This window comes from Magnolia sinica, chromosome 6, assembly GCF_029962835.1.
Source record: "Magnolia sinica isolate HGM2019 chromosome 6, MsV1, whole genome shotgun sequence".
NCBI classification, from domain to species: Eukaryota; Viridiplantae; Streptophyta; class Magnoliopsida; order Magnoliales; family Magnoliaceae; genus Magnolia; species Magnolia sinica.
In genome coordinates, this window is record NC_080578.1 from 3,438,852 (window position 1) to 3,459,516 (window position 20,665).

The 20,665-nt window shown below is 40.3% G+C and overlaps 2 protein-coding genes across 5 annotated transcripts; both read right to left on the bottom strand.

The window, feature by feature from the left end:
- Positions 1–875: 875 nt before the first annotated feature.
- Positions 876–7,949, bottom strand: LOC131247962 (protein NRT1/ PTR FAMILY 8.3-like). Of its 3 annotated transcripts, none has more exons than XM_058247957.1 (5): positions 7,756–7,948; positions 4,605–4,701; positions 2,884–3,101; positions 1,833–2,389; positions 876–1,743 (listed from the first exon to the last, which is right to left on the bottom strand). In XM_058247957.1, exons 1-5 carry the CDS (start codon positions 7,819–7,821, stop codon positions 936–938), a joined length of 1,746 nt encoding a protein of 581 aa, XP_058103940.1. In that variant the 5' UTR covers positions 7,822–7,948; the 3' UTR covers positions 876–935. The 3 variants fall into 3 exon arrangements, with proteins under 3 accessions (XP_058103940.1, XP_058103941.1, XP_058103942.1); XM_058247958.1 differs by lacking the exon at positions 7,756–7,948 and adding an exon at positions 4,786–4,943; XM_058247959.1 differs by lacking the exons at positions 2,884–3,101; positions 4,605–4,701 and having other exon boundaries at positions 7,756–7,949.
- Positions 7,950–11,165: 3,216 nt separating this feature from the next.
- LOC131247961 (protein NRT1/ PTR FAMILY 8.3-like) lies at positions 11,166–18,088 on the bottom strand. Of its 2 annotated transcripts, XM_058247955.1 has the most exons (5): positions 17,947–18,088; positions 15,178–15,274; positions 13,790–14,007; positions 12,375–12,931; positions 11,166–12,285 (listed from the first exon to the last, which is right to left on the bottom strand). In XM_058247955.1, exons 1-5 carry the CDS (start codon positions 18,010–18,012, stop codon positions 11,478–11,480), a joined length of 1,746 nt encoding a protein of 581 aa, XP_058103938.1. In that variant the 5' UTR covers positions 18,013–18,088; the 3' UTR covers positions 11,166–11,477. The 2 variants fall into 2 exon arrangements, with proteins under 2 accessions (XP_058103938.1, XP_058103939.1); XM_058247956.1 differs by lacking the exon at positions 15,178–15,274 and having other exon boundaries at positions 17,947–18,083.
- Positions 18,089–20,665: the final 2,577 nt, after the last annotated feature.

Below are 20,665 nucleotides of genomic sequence, written 5' to 3' on the forward strand. Positions count from 1 at the left end.
GGGTGGAAGCAGCTAAGTTGTGATTTCCCTTAAGAGTCTATTGGATTCTTGTAAAATCGTTATTTGTTAAGTGTTTATAGCTAAATGCTTTACAAGTAGGTATTTAAATGGCAAAATTTGTTTGTTGTAAATGTTTAATGAGTAAAGGCAAAAGCCTATGTTTCAGATTATAGACCGTCTTTACATCTAAAAAGACATTACACATAAGAGCGCATGGTTAATACATAATCATGTTGTGTGGCGCCAAATGTGATATTGGTAATACATTCAATTTGTCCATCACGTTTGTCCCTTAGTGCTCACCTACACCCCAAAAAATGGTGGCCAATTGATCATCAAGTGAGCCACACCACAGGTAACAGTTGGGATGAGATCCTACCATTAAAAACGATCTAACTTGTGTGTGGGTCCCACTGTGATGGTGCATCACATCCCATCCATCGATCTGGCATTGGCATGTGCATCTCTTGATGCTCACCTGGCGCCCCAAAAAATGATCTCTCTCTCTCTCTCTCTCTCTCTCTCTCTCTCTCTCTGTTTTAATGTTTCTGAAGCAGTGCGATATTCTGCCTCAAGCTTCATGTAGTGGGAATAACTACTTCATACATTATAAACACTTTACAAGTTAAACAAACATATAAAGAGATGAAACACTTTATTACTTAAAAGCCAAACATGATAGCATGGGAATAATTTACACATGAAACTCTTCTAAGATGTAAGGTATTTATAACTTAAAATTTTACTAGTATATTCAAACAACCCCTTAGTATTCATCTGGGCTCCAAATCATTAATTACTTCCAATCTGAATTTGAAGCAACTTAAAGATGATTTGAGCCCCTTCCTCATTGTCAATACTATCAAACCTCGCCATTTTTGTTTGCAGAATTTCGCAATTCAATTCGCTCATGCATCCAAACACATCCCAAAATCTCAATGTTCAACCATGACTTTCTTAAGCCTGTACCGCCTTGCAAAAACAATAAAAATGCCAAAGTTAAAAGCACTGAGGCCCGCCAATGCCCAGAAGAAGTAATCCAGGTGGCCCACATTCAGATCATCCGGTATCCACCCTGGCTGCCCTTCTCCAGACGTGGCCGATGCCACGGCCGTCACGATGAAAGAGCTCAAGTAACTTCCAAACGAGTTCGTAAGCAAGGAGAAGGCAATGAACATGCTCCGCATCGTATCAGGCGCCTGACCATAGAAGAATTCTAGCTGCCCAATGCAATTGAAGACCTCGGACGCTCCCAATATGAAATACTGAGGAAGCTGCCATGCTATGGACATGGACTCACCAGCACAAATTCTTTTAAGTCTCATCCTCTCCACCAATGCTGCTGCTGACATAGCTAAAATTATCAAGAACCGCCCAACCCCCATTCGTTGTAGCTCTGATAGCCCACTGCCTTTACCTACAAACCACTTGATTGTTGAGACTATGAATGTGTCATAGATAAGGACTAATATCATAACACTAAGTATTTCGAAGGCAAAGAGAGAGGCAGGAGGGACAGAGAACGGTCCCATTGCGGCATCCATCACGCTCCCTTGTTCGATGAATGTAGTGCACATTTGGGAATATCCAGTGAAGTAGACGATACTAGTCAACCAAATTGGAAGCAGGCGAAGTAGTATCTTCAGCTCCTCCACTTGGGTCACTGTACAAAGCCTCCATGGGATGGGAGAGCCGTCGTTTTTCACATCCAAAGCCGTCATTGTTGCAGCTTTGTCTAAAAATCTGAAGAAAAAAAATAATCACACACACAAGATCATTAAATCTGGTACACGGGGAATCTAGATTAGTGAAGAAAAAGAAGCAAATGGCACCTGAATTCATCAGTATGGACCAATTTTTGACTCCCCAGAGCCATTGATGTCTTGCCTTGCATCTCATACAGATCACTACTATCAACTGGGACTTCCAAGCTAGTTTTCTTTAGGGAAGCAACCAGAACTTGTAGACCTCTTTTCACTGAACTCTCACTTGGCCTTTGCAACCTATAAATCCACGTTCCAGAGATAAAACCAACAACTGCTAGAGCCATAAACAATGTGGCAATGCCGAACCCGACTGCCCAATTGATATTATCTTCAATCCATATGATGAAAGTGCTTGAAATCAGAGCGCCAAGGTTGAGGGTGAAGTAGAACCAGTTGAAGAAGGATCCCTTCCTTTGTTTCTCAACTGGGTTTCCTTCCTCGAATTGGTCTGCACCCAATGGAAGCAATGACGATTTGATCCCACCACCACCAAAGGCAATGAGATTTAAACCAGAGAAAAATACTAGTTTTTGAGCTTCCGTTGCTGAGGGACATGAGCTCCCTTCGCACTGAGGTGGCTTCAGGAATGAAATGGAAGCTGAGATAGTGAGAATTACCATTCCCTAAACAAAGAGGGGGAAGAAGAAGCAATCGAAGTATGAGAACCTTGATTAGACTCTGAGCAACTTGATATAATTTGTATATTATTTACACTTCAAATATTACAGAAAAAAAAAAAAAGTTGGAAAACTCGTACAATTTTTGAGGAACTCAATTGAGATTTCTTTGAGGAACTCATGTTCTGTCTATTCCACTTGTAATATGAAATGCATTCATTTATCGATCGTGATCTATAATACTATCGGCTTGAAACAAGGGATCTAAAGAAGAATAGAGACTAGACAATATTAGCAACAAGTAAATCCTTTGTATTTATTACCATATTTTCTTTTAATGATCGAGACTTAATTACAATGAACTATTCCCGAGTTCTTTAAAAAAAAAAAAAAAAAACCGTTAGCCGTTTTGCTAACTATGTGCATGATACAATAGCAATTGCATAAAGCTCCAAACCAAAAAACAGAAGGAAACACCGAAGAAGGTGGCAACGACATACAAGCAAGTAGATCAAAGCAGAGATGAAAATAGTCCAGTATCTTCCCCAGTATGAATCTGCTACAAGAGCACCCAAGAAGGGCGTGAGATAACCGGTCCCCATCCAAGTACTGACGCTAGCTGCAATTGATGCATTGCCTTCGTGTAGGATCTTGCTCATATACATAACTAGATTTGTAGCAATTGCATAATAAGCTAAGCTCTCCAAGACCTCGACACCTGCAATTTCGTTACTATCAGATAAGCGTGTGTGACTGCCTGTGACTATGTACACTTGTGGGCCACACGTGGGCGATGTCGATAAGTGCATGGATGGATGTATTTAGGATAACCCATTTCTTCTTTTTCTGCATGCATCCATCGATTTGTTGGTTTTTTCGATATCTCTACATTTGAAAATTGGCCCACAACATGGTTTGTAGCACTTTTAATAAACGGTAAAACTCTCAAATAAGGATGGCAATGGGCTGTGTAGCTTGCCTAACCAACGAGCCTAATCTGGCTTTGGGTTGAGCTTGGACCAACTGGCTTGGTCTATGGGCTAGGTTGGGCTAACATGCGTGGCCCGACCAATTTTTGGATAGGCTTCAGCTCAAGTCATTTTAACCCGACATGGCATGGCCTAGTCCAACCCCACCCAACCTTATATGTGCATGTGTGATACTATCAAAATCTGCCATTCCAATCCTCAATTACTCAATCCATCCATTCTTAATATAGACCATCGGTTTCATTCCTTTACTGTATCTATTTCTTCATGCATGTGTGACCACTTGATCAACACATAGATTAAGAGCATTCAAGCAGAAAAATATGATTTTTTTATATTTTTGGACCGAAGATTGTGTACTGAATAAATTTGTAGGGGCCAACCATGATGTATGTGTCTTATCCACGCTTTCAAGCTCATTTAAGGGCCATGAGTCCAAAAAAACCATATCCAAAGCTCCAGGTGGACCACACCACAGAAAACAGAGGGGATATTGGCGTCCACCACTGAAAACTTTCTAGGGCCCACAGTGATGTTTATTTGTCATCCAACCTATTTATAAGGTCACACCCGGTCAAGGGTTTGAGTATCCATAGGTGGTGAAATCCCACTACGGCGTGAGTGTGTGGGGGTGTGTGTGTGCGTGTGTAAAAAAAAAAAGGTCATGGAGACACAGATGAAGACAAAAATAAATATCAGCTTGGCCCTCAAAAAGTTTCCAATAGTAGGTGCTCAATTCCCACTGTTTCCCACGGTATAGTCCACTTGAGCTTTGCATATACTTCAATTTTGAAATCATGTCCTAAAATGAGCTGGAAAAATGGATGGATCGCGTGAATAAGACACATACATTATGTTGGGCCCACAGAGTTTACTCAGTGTTATACCGAATCTTCTATTTTTGGGCTAGGCTGGGTGAGGCTTAGGCCTAGGCCCATCTAATTTTGGGCTCGGATCCCAGCCCTGCTTGGCTAGGCCCATGCCAAGCTCGGGCATTTGGTCTTACGTGTTGGGCTGGGCCCAGGCCAGACTAACCTTACCGAAGTCCGGTCCCTTGCCTTATTCAATCCATGTTTCTCTAGAAAAAAGAAAAAGAAAATTATATGCTTGTGATATTACCACGAATGAATGGCCCGCCAGATGAATGGACAGGCAATGACGCATGTGTGGGAGACGACTACACACGTGCATGACTCAAAAACACGTGCAATTAAGAGCAAGAGAAGTCTCACCTAAAATGATGGCGGAAGCTCGCCAATTGCCAGATTTATGTCTCAAAGCAGGTCTCCCGTAAATATCCAGCGATCCATCATCTGTGTGCTGCCACTCCTGCAAGATCTATCTTTAAAATGCTGAATTCGTAATTCCATGAACAATATCAAATCCAGATCATCCACGTGTTGGGTCCCATACCTTCGATGGGCCACTGATCAGAAATCTCTCTGATCAAATGATATCAGATCGGGATCACCCACATGTTAGGTCCCACCTTGGATGGGCTACTGCCCAAAAATCTATCTGATCAAACAACCTAAGTGCCCAATCAGAGGAGGTTTGCAAGTTGAATATGGAACATTGCTTTTGCAAGTGTCATTGCTCAGGCAGTTTGGGTCATCGGATTGGAGCAATCCCAGGCCATGGCCCATCAAAGGATGTGCGTCTCTGAATTGGTGTTAGTTTGATTATAACTCTTTATATGTTGGGCGGCTTTAGGAGTTGTGTCCAACATGAAAAGTGATAGGAAACTTACTATAAAAAATGAATTTACTATATATAATAAGTTATGAATTTCTAGGAGTTTTAGTTTTAGCTTGCTTCCGATTTCTCTCACATTGCTTGGTATCCCTATTTAAAGGGTTGTGAACTTGTTTATTTTATCACTGAATGTGATTGTAGGTCCCACCTGATTAGTGGGTGGACCTGTTTCTTATGCTGGACCCACCTGATTAGTGGGTGGACCTGTTTCTTGGACTAGACCACATTCACTAGACCGGACTCGGGTTGCTAACTGTAGCTCACAACATCACGTCCGCACTGCTCTGTGGGCCCAACCATGATATGTGTGTCTTATCCATTCCATCCATCCACTTTGACAGCTCATTTTAGGGTATACTCCCAAAAAATGAGACAATTCCAAATCTCAGGTGACCACTATAGGAAACAGTGGTGATTGAACGCTCACCATTAAAAAGTTCTCGGGGGCACAGAAGTTTTGGATGACTATATGTGTTTTTACCATGCCATCTATTTTGAATCATTATTTTACAGCATAAGCTTAAAATTGAGGCGGATAAAAATCTTAGTTGGAACACACTTTCTTAGTCGCACTGTTATGCTTGTTTGCCATCCAACCTGCTGATTAGCTCATGGCTTAAAATGATATTGAGAAATGGATGGACGGTATGGATAAAACACATACATCATGGTGGGGCCTGCAGATCACATCCCTACTGGCATTGTCAGCAGGCAATCGGCATCCGTAGAAATCCAGCAATCCAGCAATCCAGATGAGACGCTCACAGCTGGACTGCAAACCACTCGATGATCAAGGGTCCACGTCCGAGCAAGGTATAAGCATGTCCTCCTGATGGGTAGGCTGCTCAGAATTATATACAGAGGTACGCGAAATTTGGCTTTCGCAGGAACTTCCTGTCATGGGAAGGTAGGTGGAGTCCACTGTAATTTTTGTGAGAAATCCACTCCATCCGTTTTTACTGATCATGTTAGGACGTGGGCTAAAAATGGTACAAATCTAAAACTCAAGCGGCTGCCCCATAAAGGATTAAATGTCTATTGTCCAAACATTTATGGAGCCACATAAGTTTTGGACTCGGCTAATTTTTGTGTTTTCAGTTCATCCAAATAGAAATGACCTTATGAACAGTATGGATTGCTATAAACATTTAGGGGAGTTTTCGACCGTAGGAATTTACCACCCGCATTTTTTTGTTGTGCAGCCCAAATGAGTTTTGGATTTGCACCATTTTTTAGCCCTTCAAGACATGGTTTGGCAAAATGGATGAACATAATAGATTTTGCGAGCCCCACCTAGGTTCTCGTCAAATGAAGCTCCTGCGGAAGGTCTCTGCACACTATACCAGTGGGCACAACTTATGAATGCTACTATGATGTTTGTGAGAAATCCACTTGCCCGTCTATTTTGTGAGCTCATTTTAAGAAAATGCCAAAAGTTAATAGGTCCAATTCTCAAGTGGGCCGAAAACATGAGAATTGAATGTCCGCATTAGAAATATTCACGGAGTCACGGGAGTTTTGAATCATGATACTATCTGTGTTTTCAGTTCATCCCGTTAGGAATGACTTTATGAATGCTATGGAAGGCATCACTGTCTACGAGGAGGTTTCAACAGTAAGAATTTCCCTGAGCACATTTTCCTTTAGTACTTAACTTGAGTATTCGGTACTTCTAAATGTTAGTCATATATCCTAAAACGAGTTCACAAAACGGATAGACGGTGTGAATTCGTCCCCACCTAAGTTTATAGCGCATTAACTTCATTCGGAAGGTTTTACAGGAAATCCGCGTCCTGATCTCGTCCTTCATGCGACGTTGGGACGTTTGTGTTTGACTGTTGGTTTGGAAATACAATTTTACGACTATTTCTATTTTGGGCAAATGACCAAGTGCATCCACCTCAAGCTTATCCACACACGTGGCACGTGCTTATCGATCATACGTTGATCAAAGTGCCCAACTGCGCGTGGGCTACCGCTAAAACATTCCACAGATGACCGACCCAAAAACCATTTTCTTTTAAATAATTTTCCTTTTCAATTCAATATATTTTTTAACTTCTCATTTAAGAACACATGAAAAAAAAATAAAAATGGTTATTTCATCCGAAAAACACCAAATAACCATCGTCGAGTAATTCATCTGCGATTAATAAAATGTGTTTTTTTAAATCAACCAAAAAAAAACAATAAATTAATTTGAAAATATAATTTTGGACGGAAGATAGGTCCTCTTATCCATAAAATTCAAGAGATTTTTTCTCCTTTTGCAACTTCATATAAGAACACATGAAAAATGGTTATCTTATACTTAAACTGGCATCATCAGGCAATTCCATTTTCAATTAAAATCAATGAAGATATGAAAATGTTTTTCTTGAAAATCAAAATGAATAGCAAATAAAAATAGCTCAAAACTAATCAAAAAGATTTTGGAACGCATGAAAAAATGCTTGTCTTAAATGTAAAATAGCATCATCAAGCAGTTCATTGTCAATTAAAATCAATTGAAATCTCTTTTTTCTTGAAAATCAGACAAACACCCATGAATGACTTGCAAATAAAATAGCCAAAAATCAATCAAAATGCTTTTGGAACAAAAAAGAAAAAGACGAAAATCGGTCTTACCTTATGTAACAGAGGACTTGTATCTTCGCTTTCTGAAGGAAATCCATTCTCTAGAGCTTCCTCCATTGAAATCAAATGCTAGAAACGCCTCTTGCCTGCAGTTAGAACTTTCATAAGGCTTTAAGAGCCACCTACCCGCCACCACAGTACTTCACTCGAAAGATCCACTATTCGGGCGCGGATTAGGTGAGGCGGTAACAGCTTAGTGGGTAAGGCCCACCTCAATGCATGTGTTGTATATCCACGCCGTCCATCCGTTTTTCCAGATTATCTTAGTCATGGTCCCAAAAATGAGATATATTCAAATCTCAGTTGGACCACAAAGTATGGATTGAATTCACACCATTAAAATTTTATTGGGGGCAAAAAAATATTGGATCAAGCTGTTATTTGTATTTCCCTTCATCCATGTATGTGGCCTTTTCAACAGGTTTGATGGCAAATAAACATTACAGTGGGCCTTAAGAAGTTTTTAATGTTGCGCGTTCAATCACCATTGTTTTCTGTGGTGTGGTCCACTTGAGATTTTGATCTAGGTCAATTTTTTAAGACCACATACTAAAATAAGCTGGAAAAACTGATGGACGGGGTGGATATACACCACATACATCACTGTGGGCCCTGTGGTCAAGGCCTCACCCACCAAGCAGTTACGCCTGCCTCACCTAATCGGCTCTCCACCCCACCACTTTCTGGCACAAATGGGGCCCATTTCCCGGTGATCCAAGCCGTTGAACTGAGACGCACTATGTAGATGGACCATGCTACAAACATACAAAATCAGATCTTCATCGTCTAATTTTTGGGCTTTATTTCGTCCAATGTGGGCCGTTGGTGTGACTTTTAGTGCCATGCATCGGGATTTCAGGATGGTTCACTGCGGAAACGGATTGGCTACTCCCCCTGCCACCAGCCCCGTCGCTGATGGTCGGTGCTCGGTGGGCCCCACCATGACGTATGTGTATCATCCATTCCGTTCATCCAAATTTACAGATCATTTTATGGCTCTATGCCAAAAATGAGAGGGATCTAAATCTCAGGTGGGCGACACCACAGGCAAACAATAGTGATTGGATATCCACCATTTAAAATAACCTAAGGTCTAATGTATTTTTTATTTGACATCCAATCAGTTGATTAAGTCATACAGACCCAGATGAAGGGAAAAAACAAATATCAGCTTGATCCAAAACTTTTATGGCCTACGTTCATTCAACACTCTTTCCTGTAATGTGGTACACTTGAGAATGGTATATATGTAATTTTTTGTCTCATACCATAAAATGACCTATAAAAATAGATGGACGGCATGGATAAAAAACAGACATCATGGTGGGGCCCGCAGAGCACCGACCATCAGCCATTGGCTGCTGTCAGGGGGAGTAGCCAATCCGTTTCCGTTCACTGCTATGAATCGCCGTCTGCAATTGGACCATCAGATCATTGGACGGTGTGCCCTACTTAACCCCAATCTCTATGGGCCCACTGTTATGTTTGTGTCATATCTACTCTCACGGACGCGGATTGCGTCCTACGCCGCCCGTCGCTAGCTGGTAACGGGCAGGAGTTTTGAGTGTTATCACACCATTCGTTTATGTTTTTCTATCATTTTAGTATGTAAGCTTAAAACTGAGGCAGATCCGAGACAGATGTGGACCATACAATGGAAATTAAACTCTAACCATTGAAAACTTATTGGGGCCACAGAAGTTTTGAATGGAGCTGATATTTGTGTTCTCTCTTCATCCAGGTCTATGTGACGTTATGAATAGGTTGAATGGCAAATAAACATCAAGGTGGGCCCTATGAAAGTTTCAACAATGAGAATCATTATCACCGCTGCTTATGGCGTAGTCCACTTGAGCCTTGGATCTGTCTCAGTTTTGGGCTTATATCCTACAATGATACTAAAAAAATGGATGGACGGTGTGGATAAGACCCATACATTACGGTGGCCCCTCAAAGCTCCTGCCCGGGAAGGGAAGGATGCAATCTGCGTCCCACTCTCACCCGTTTCTCCCGTACATTTTTTGGCATGAGCCAAAACAGGCGTGGAACTCAAAGTAGGCCACACCAGTGAGGTTGGGAACTTCGCCGTTGAAAACCTCCCAACGGCCAATCATGAAGTTCAATTGCCATCGAACCCCGTTCGTAAGACGGTTCGAACAAAACTTTCTTAGTGCCGGAGGAGAAAAATACCCATTTGTGCACTTGAGTTTAGAATCTGCCTGATTTTTAAAATGACGTCTTATCAATTGACAGTGGATATAACACCAACAACGTGTGGGCCATGATGTTATTTTAGTCTGATTAATTATTATTTTTTGTTTCATTAATACTTTGTTCATTATTCATTTGTTGAGATGAGTTTGTAGATTTCAACAAAGTCTTTGTATCCTTGAGAATAAAGTAAAACAAATTCAATGTGAAATATATTGTGAAATCAAGCTTATTTATTTTTCATACATTTAAAATATTATTATAGTCAATTCATGAGTTGGGATGACTTAATCCATGAGTCATTGTACATGGTATATATAAGTGTGATGGGACCATTGTCCTTGCTTGTTTGAATCAATCACCTAAAGCTACTAAAAATGTTATACTATCATCTATGACAAAGTCAATGTTAGATTCATGGATGGCTAAAATCTACAGAAATTGAGCTAGAAAGTTCAATCGTGAGGTTCATATGCACTACAGGTTTCACTGGCCATGACTTTTCAATTGGTTATTTATTTCACATATATAATAGGACATTGAAAAGTTATCAACAAGCTTTGCATTCTGACCAATGTGATTTCCCTCAAGAGTCTATTGGATTCTTGTAAAATCCTTATTTGTTAAGTTTTTATAGCTAAATGCTTTACAAGTAGGTAATTAAATGGCAAAATTTATTTGTTGTAAATGTTTAATGAGTAAAGGCAAAAACCTATGTTTCAGATTATGATCTTTACATCTAAAAAGATATTACACATAAGAGCGCATGGTTAATACATAACCATATTGTGTGGGGCCAAATGTGATATTAGTAATACATTCAATCTGTACATCACGTTCGTCCCTTAGTGCTCACCTACACCCCTAAAAAATGGCCAATTAATCATCAAGTGAGCCACACCACAGGTAACAGTTGGGATGAGACCCTAGCATAAAAAACGATCTAATTTGTGTGTAGGTCCCACTGTGATAGTGCATCACATCCAATCCATCGATCTGGCATATGCATCTCTTGATGCTCACCTGGTGCCCCCAAAAAATGAACTCTCTCTCTCTCTCTCTCTCTCTCTCTCTCTCTCTCTCTCTCTCTCTCTCAATGTTTCTGAAGATTTCAATGGGATATTCTGCCTCAAGCTCCATGTAGTGGGAATAACTACTTCATACATTATAAACACTTTACAAGTTAAACAAACATATAAAGAGATGAAACACTTTATTACTTGAAAGCCAAACATGATAGCATGTGAATAATTTACACCTGAAACTCTTTTAAGATATAGAGTATTTATAACTTAAAATTTTACAAGTGTATTCGAACAACCCCTTAGTATTCATCTGTGGATCCTGGGCTCCAAATCATTAATTACTTCCAATCTGAATTTGAAGCAACTTAAAGATGATTTGAGCACCTTCCTCATTGTCAATACTATCAAACCTCACCATTTTTGTTTGCAGAATTTCGCAATTCAATTCGCTTGTGCATCCAAACACATCCCAAAATCTTAATGGTCAACCATGACTTTCTTAAGCCTGTACCACCTTGCAAAAACAATAAAAAAGACAAAGTTAAAAGCACTGAGGCCCGCCAATGCCCAGAAGAAGTAATCCAGGTGGCCCACATTCAGATCATCCGGTATCCACCCTGGCTGCCCTTCTCCAGACGTTGCCGTTGCCACGGCCGTCACGATGAAAGAACTCAAGTAACTTCCAAATGAGTTCGTAAGCAAGGAGAAGGCAATGAACATGCTCCGCATCGTATCAGGTGCCTGACCATAGAAGAATTCTAGCTGCCCAATGCAATTGAAGACCTCGGACGCTCCCAATATGAAATACTGAGGAAGCTGCCATGCTATGGACATGGACTCACCAGCACCAATGCTTTTAAGTCTCTTCCTCTCCACCAATGCTGCTGCTGACATAGATAGAATTATCAAGAACCGCCCGACCCCCATTCGTTGTAGCTCTGATAGCCCACTGCCTTTACCTACAAACCGCTTGATTGTTGAGACTATGAATGTGTCATAGATAAAGACTAATATCATAACACTGAGTATTTCGAAGGCGAAGAGAGAGGCAGGAGGGACAGAGAACGGTCCCATTGCGGCATCCATCACGCTCCCTTGTTCGATGAATGTAGTGGACATTTGGGAATATCCAGTGAAGTAGACGATACTGGTCAACCAGATTGGAAGCAGGCGAAGTAGTATCTTCAGCTCCTCCACTTGGGTCACTGTACAAAGCCTCCACGGGATGGGAGAGCCGTCGTTTTTCACATCCAAAGCCGTCATTGTTGCAGCTTTGTCTAAAAATCTGAAGAAAAAAAATAATCACACACACAAGATCATTAAATCTGGTACACGGGCAATCTACATTAGTGAAGAAAAAGAAGCAAATGGCACCTGAATTCATCGGTATGGACCAATTTTTGACTCCCTAGAGCCATTGATGTCTTGCCTTTCATCTCATACAAATCACTACTATCAACTGGGACTTCCAAGCTAGTTTTCTTTAGGGAAGCAACCAGAACTTGTAGAAATCTTTTCACTGAACTCTCACTTGGCCTTTGCAACCTATAAATCCACGTTCCGGAGATAAAACCAACAACTGCTAGAGCCATCAACAATGTGGCAATGCCAAACCCGACTGCCCAATTGATATTTTCTTCAATCCATACAATGAAAGTGCTTGAAATCAGAGCGCCAAGGTTGAGGGCGAAGTAGAACCAGTTAAAGAAGGATCCCTTCCTTTGTTTCTCAACTGGGTTTCCTTCCTCGAATTGGTCTGCACCCAATGGAAGCAATGACGATTTGATCCCGCCACTACCGAAGGCAATGAGATATAAACCAGAGAAAAATACTAGTTTTTGAGCTTCCGTTGCTGAGGGACACGAGCTCCCTTCGCACTGAGGCGGCTTCAGGAATGAAATGGAAGCTGAGAAAGTGAGAATTACCATTCCCTAAGCAAAGAGGGAGAAGAAGAAGCAATCGAAGTATGAGAACCTTGGCTAGACTTGACATAATTTGTATATTATTTACACTTCAAATATTACAGAAAAAAAAAAAGAAGAAGAAGAAGAAGTTAAAACTCATGATTTTTGAGGAACTCATTTGAGTTTTCTTTGACTAGACTCGATTGGGTTTTGAATCGAGTCGAGTTTTCCTATTTTGATTTGGCCATTTTCTTTTGTGTTTTAGCCTCGCTTACATTGATCACGTGCGGGTATTTTTCCGCAACAAAAACAATGGGAGAAATTTAAAATTTTGAAATTGATGATTGCTACCTGTCAATAAAATTAAGTAGAATATGATTTTTTTTAATAGAGATGGTTAATTTATACTAGGATTACCTGAGGGAAGGGCTTGAGAGGCAAGCGATACCATTTTTCTATTTTCTATTATATTATTGTTCATATAAATAAAAATTTTAATTGTGTTAATAAAATATTCTATCTTAACTTTACATATAACATATACATATGTATAAGCACATGTATAGCTATTTTTGTTCACTCCATTTTTTTTGAGTCCAAACCATATTAAACCCAAACTTTTCATTCCACGGCATTTCCAAGGCTAAGTTTGTCGAAAGGTGATTATCGGTTCAAGAACACAAGGTGACCTTGTTTTTTCAGGGCAAGGTAACAAGGGGTTCCAACCACGATCGAGACTTAATTACAATGAACTATTCCCTAGTTTGAAAAAAAAATAAAATCCGTTAGCCATTTTGCTAACTATGTGCATGATACAATAGCAATTGCATAAAGCTTCAAACCAAAAAACAGAAGGAAACACCGAAGAAGGTGGCAATGACATACAAGCAAGTAGATCAAAGCAGAGACGAAAACAGTCCGGTATCTTCCCCAGTATGAATCTGCTACAAGAGCACCCAAGAAGGGCGTGAGATAACCGGTCCCCATCCAAGTACCGACGCTAGCTGCAATTGATGCATTGCCTTCGTGTAGGATCTTGCTCATATACATAACTAGATTTGTAGAAATTGCATAATAAGCTAAGCTCTCCAAGACCTCGACACCTGCAATTTTGTTACTATCAGATAAGCGTGTGTGAACGCATGTGACCATGTACACTTGTGGGCCACACGTGGGCAATGTCGATACGTGCGATGTATGTAGGATAACCCATCTCTTCTTTTTCTGCATGCATCCATGGATTTGTTGGTTTTTTTCGATATCTCTACACTTGAAATTTGGCCCACAACATGGTTTGTAGCACTTTTAATAAACAGTAAAACTCAAAAATAAGGATGGCAATGGGCTGTGTAGCTTGCCTAAACCAACGAGCCTAACCTGGCTTTGGGCCGAGCTTGGACCATGGCAAGGTTGGGCTCACATGCGTGGGCCAGACCAATTTTGGATCAGGCTTCAGCTCAAGTCATTTTAACTTGACCTGGCATGGCCTAGTCCAACACCACCCAACTTTATATGTACATGTGTGATACCATCAAAATCTGCCATTCCAATCTCAATTAGGCAACCCAACATAGACCATTGGTTTCATTCCTTTACAGTATCTATTTCTTCATGCATGTGTGGCCACTTGATCAACACGTAGATTCAGAACATTCAAGTGGAAAATGTGATTTTTTTATATTTTTGGAGTGTGGATCGTGTACTAAGTAAACTTTGTAGGGTCCAACCATGATGTGTGTGTCATGCGTTCCAGCTCATTTTAGGGCAATGATCCCAAGATTGAAGCATATCCAATGCTCCAAGTGGACCACACCACAAGAAAGGATAATGACATCCACCATTGAAACCAGTAATGTTTATTTGTCATCCAACCTATTCCAAAGGTCACACAAACATGGATGAAGTGAAAAAATAAATATCAGCTTGATCCAAAACCTCTCTGGCCCCCAAGAAGTTTTCAATAGCAGGCGTTTAATTCCCACCCACACACTCACGCTAGTAGAATTTCACCACCTATTGGTACTCGAACCCTTGACCGGGTGTTGAAACTCCTACGAGTCTACCACCTGAGCAAGATCGTAAGGACCCAAAGGTCCCTTGCCTTACTCAATCCATGTTTCTCTAGAAAAAAAAAAAAAAGTTATATGCATGTGCTATTACCACGAATGAATGGCCCGCCAAATGAATGGACAGGCAATGACGCATGTGTGGGAGACGACTACACACGTGCATGACTCGAAAACAAGTGCAATTAAGAGCATGAGAGGTCTTACCCAAAATGATGGCGGAAGCTCTCCAATTGCCAGATTTATGTCTCAAAGCAGGTCTCCCGTAAATATCCAGCGATCCATCATCTGTGTACTGCCAGTCCTGCAAGATCTGATCTTTAAAATGCTGAATTCGTAATTCTATGAACAATATCAAATCCGGATCATCCACGTGTTGGGTCCCATACCTTCGATGGGCCACTGACTAGAAATCTCTCTGATCAAATGATATCAGATCGGATCACCCACATGTTAGGTGCCACCTTGGATGGGCCATTGCCCGCAAATCTATCTTATCAAACAACCTAATTGCCCGATCAGAGGAGGTTTGCACGTTGAATATGGATCATTGATTTTGCACGTGTCATTGCTCAGGCAGTTTGGGTCCTCGGATTGGAGCAATCCCAGGCCATGGCCCATCAAAGGATGTGCGTCTCTGAATTGGTGTTAGTTTGATTATAACTCTTCATCTATTGGGGGGCTTTAAAAGTTGTGTCCAACGTGAAAAAAGATAGGAAACGTACTATTAAAACGAAAATTTACTATTTATAGTAAGTTATGAATTTCTAAGAGTTTTAGTTTTAGTTTCCTTTGGATTTCTCTCATATTGCTTGGCATCCCTATTTAAAGGGTTGTAAACTTGTTTATTTTATCAATGAATGGGCGTGTAGGTTCCACCTGGTTAGTAGGTGGACATGTTTCTTAGGCTAGACTACATTCACTCTACCGGAATCAAGTCGCTAACTGTAGCAGACAGTATCATGTCCACACTGCTATGTGGCCCCACCATGATACGTGTCTTATCCATGCCATTCAACCACTTTGACAGCTCATTTTAGGGCATAATCCCCAAAAACAAGAAAAATCCATATATTAGGTGACTATTGAAGGAAACAGTGGTTATTTAACGCTCGCTATTAAAAAGTTCTTGGGGCCACAAAAGTTTTGAATCGCTATATATATGTTTTTACCTAGCCGTCCATCCATTTTAAATCATTATTTTAAGGCAGAAGCCTAAAATTGAAGCAGGTAAAAATCTCAGGTGGAACACGCCACGGGATGAGCATACTATTAAAAGCTTTTATGCTTGTTTGCCAACGCCACCTTCTACCCGGCGTCTTTTCAAAACGCTACCAAACTTTACGTTCTCAAAGCAAACCAATATGTACGGACACACTAACGAAAATACCTTTGTATGGAGTGTGGCTAAATACTTATAGCTACGGTTATAATATGTAGTGATAGGTCGTGAATGTAAGGGTACTTTCATCTGCAAATAGCTTGTCCGTACAGAATGGTTTGGAACGTAAAATTTGGAAGCGTGTTTAAAAGACGCTGGGTAAAAGTTGGTGTTTAAAGTGGTCAATTTCTCAAAACACAAATATCACTTATTCAAAACTTGTGGCACCGAGACGTTTTTAATATCGAGCGTTCGTTCAATGCTCCACCTGAGATTTGTGTCTGACTCATTTTTTGCCTTAAAAGTGATCTTGCGAAATAGATATCCGGCCGGATAAAACACATACATCATGGTGGGCCTGCAGAGTACATCCCTACTGGCCGTGTCAGCGGGCAATCGGCATCCGTGGAAATACTGAAGGGATCATGGTAGGGCCACAGAAGTTTTGAATCTGCTACAGTTCATCCCAGTAGGATTTACGTCATGAACGGTATGGATGGCACGTAAACATCACCGTCGACCTCAGGGAGGTTTCAACGGTAGGAATTTCCCTAAGTAGGAATTTCCCTTAGTACGGCCCACTTGAGTCTTGGATCCTCAACGGATTGACGGTGTGGATTTCTTACAAATATCACGGTGGTCCCACCTAGGCTTACAGTGCAGTAACTTCGAGCGAAAGGCTTTCCCAGGAAATCCACGTACGCCTTCGTGCGACGTTGGCACGTTTGTGTTTGACTGTTGCAGTCTTGCAGATTTGCGGCTGGAAATACAATTTTCCGACTATTTCTATTTTGGGCAAATGACAAATTGCATTCAACTAAAGCTTATCCACACACGTGGCACGTGCTCATCGATCATACGTAGATCAAAGTGCCCAACTGTGCGTCGGCTCGCGCTCAAAAATTCCTGACCGATCTAAAAACCATTTTCTTTTAAATAAATTTCCTTTTCAATTCAATATATTTTTTATTATTTATTTTTTAACTTCCGACTTTAGAACACATGAAAAAAAAAAGTAGTTATTTCATCCGGAAAACACCATCGTTGAGTAATTCATCAGCAATTAATAAAATATGTTTTTTTAATCAAACAAAAACCCATAAATGAATTTTAAAAAAGAAAAAAAAAAGAAAAGAAGAAGAAGCTAAAAAGCAATCAAATTTGAAAATATAATTTTAGACGGAAGAGAAGTCCTCTTACTCATAAAATTCAAGAGATTTTTTTTCTTTTTTCTTTTTTTCAATTTCATTTAAGAACACATGAAAAATGGTTATCTTATAGGTAAAATGGCATCAACAAGCAATTCATTTTCAATTAAAATCAATAAATATATGAAAATGTTTTTCTTGAAAATCAAAATGAATAGCAAATAAAAATAGCTTAAAACTAATCAAAAAAATTTGGAAAACATGAAAAAATGCTCGTCTTAAATGTAAAATAGCATCATCAAGCAATTCATTGTCAAATAAAATCTATTGAAATCTCCTTTTCTTGAAAATCAGACAACCACCCATGAATGACTTGCAAATAAAATAGCCAAAAATCAATCAAAATGATTTTGGAACAAAAAAGAAAAAGACGAAAACGGGTCTTACCTCATGTAACAGAGGCCTTGTGTCTTCGCTTCCTAAAGGAAATCCATTCTCTAGAGCTTTCTCCATGGAAATCAAATGCTAGAAACGCCTCTTGCCTACAATTAGAACTTTCATGAGGCTTTAAGAGCCACTTACCCGCCGCCACGGTGGCACGAGTCCGGATCCTCTGTTTGCCAAAACCACGACTTTCATGCTTTTTTCCTCGTGTACTGTGTAGTCATCGGTCCATCTCAGTCAGCCATGCATTACGCATTGACAGTCCAATTAGACTGCAGCAACCGCAATTTTGCTGCTTGACTCAAACAGACGCCGTATTTGGAAGATCTCGCGGATTAGGTGAGGCGGTAATAGATTAGCAGGTCCCACCTCAATGCATGTGTAGTATACTGTATATCCACGCCGTCCATACGTTTTTCCACAGCATCTTAGATTATGATTACAAAAATGAGATCGATGCAAGTCTCATTTGGACTACAAAGGATGGATTGAATTCACACCATTAAAAATTTATTGGGGGCAAAAAAGTATTGGATCAAGCTGTTATTTGTATTTTCCCTTCATTCATGTCTGTGTGGCTTTTTCAACGGTTTGGATGGCAAATAAATATTACAGTGGGCCTTAAGAAGCTTTTAATGTTGCGCATTCAGTCACCAACCATTGTTTTCTATGGTGTGGTCCACTTCAGATTTTGATGTGGGTCAATTTTTTTTATACCATGCACTAAAATAAGCTTAAAAAACTGATGGAAAACTGATGGACGGTGTGGATATACACCACATACATCAATGAGGGCCCTACGGTTAGGGCCTCACCCACTAAGCAGTTAAACCCTTTTTTTTTTCTTTTTTTTTTTTTGGGTTTTTGGGTTAGGTTGTTAGTACACACCCATGTCAGTACAAACACTCATGTTAGCCACCCCCACTGGGTATCGACGCCAAGACCTCAAGTGTTGAAGCGAGGTATCTCCACTAAGGAGTTACACCTGCCTCACCTAATCGGCTCTCCACCCCACCACTTTCTGGCATAAATGGGGCCCATTGTACAGTGATCCAAACCGTTGACCTGAGAGGAACTATGTAGATGGACCATGCTACAAATATACCACACAAGACCAGATCTTAATCGTCCAATTTTTGGGGCTTTATTTCGTCGAATGTGGGCCGTTGGTGTGACTTTTAGTGCCATGCATTGGGATTTCAGGATGGTTCACTGCTATGAATCGCCGTCTGCAATGGGACCATCAGATCATTGGACGGTGTGCCCTACTTAACCCCAAGCTCTATGGGGGCCACTGTGATGTTTGTGTCATATCCACTCTCACGGACGCGGATTGCGTCCTACGCCGCCCCTCTCCAGCAGGTAACGGGAAGGAGCTTTGAGTGGCCACCTTGATGTATGGGTGTTATCGACACCATTCATTCATTTTTTTTCCTATCATTTTAGGATGTAAGCCTAAAACTGAGGCAGATCCAAGACAGATGAGGACTATACAACGGGGATTAAAATCTTATTAACAAGTTGGATGATAAATAAACATCGCTGTGGGGCCAGAAAGGTTTCAATGGTGGAAATCATTATCCCCACTGTTTACTGTGGTATGATCCATTTGATCTTTGGAAATTCTTCAATTTTGGGCCTAACCTCTTAAATTAGATGAAAAATGGATGGCCGGTGTAAATACACCACATACATTCAAGGTGGGCCGTACGCAATCCAATTTCAGGCGGGGAAGTCAGAGTTAGGCCAACTTCGCCGTTGAAAACCTCCCGAGGGTGGGAGGAGAAAACTACCCATTCGTGCACTTATATTTTAGAATCTGTGCGATTTGTGTCTTATCAATGGACTGGATATAACACCAAAGACGTGTTGACCATGATGTTATTTTAGTCTAATTAATTGTATATTTTTCTTCGTTAATAATCTCTTAGATACTCATTGGTTATTAATATATACATACACTTAAAATAGATATAACACCAACAACGTGTTGACCATGATGTTATTTTAGTCTAATTAATTGTATATTTTTCTTCGTTAATAATCTCTTAGTTACTCATTGGTTATTAATATATACATACACCTAAAATGGTTACAACACCAACAACGTGTTGACCATGATGTTATTTTAGTCTAATTAATTGTATAGTTTTCTTTGTTAATAATCTCTTAGTTACTCATTGGTTATTAATATATACATACACCTAAAATGGATATAACACCAACAACGTGTTGACCATGATGTTATTTTAGTCTAATTAATTGTATATTTTTCTTCGTTAATAATCTCTTAGTTACTCATTGGTTATTAATATATACATACACCTAAAATGGATATACTTGGGATTAGTTCATACCTTTTTTTTTTTTTTTTTTTAACACACACACACGCTGTGGTGGAATTTCACCACCTATGGGTACTCGAACCCTCAACCAGGTGTTGAAACTCCTAGAGAAATTGGGGACTCTGGACCCCACCTTTTATCTAGCTGTTTTTATGAAACAATACAAACTTTGTTTGGGAGCTTAGACTTGCTCATATGGACAGTGAATTTGAGGACGAAAATACCCCTCCTTTCACGGAAACGGATTGGGTACTCCCCCTGCCACCAGCCAATGCCAGATGGCCGGTGGTCCATGGGCCCCACCATGATGTATGCTTTTCATCCATGCCGTCCATATATTTTTCCACATCATTTTATGATGTGAGACGAAAAATGAG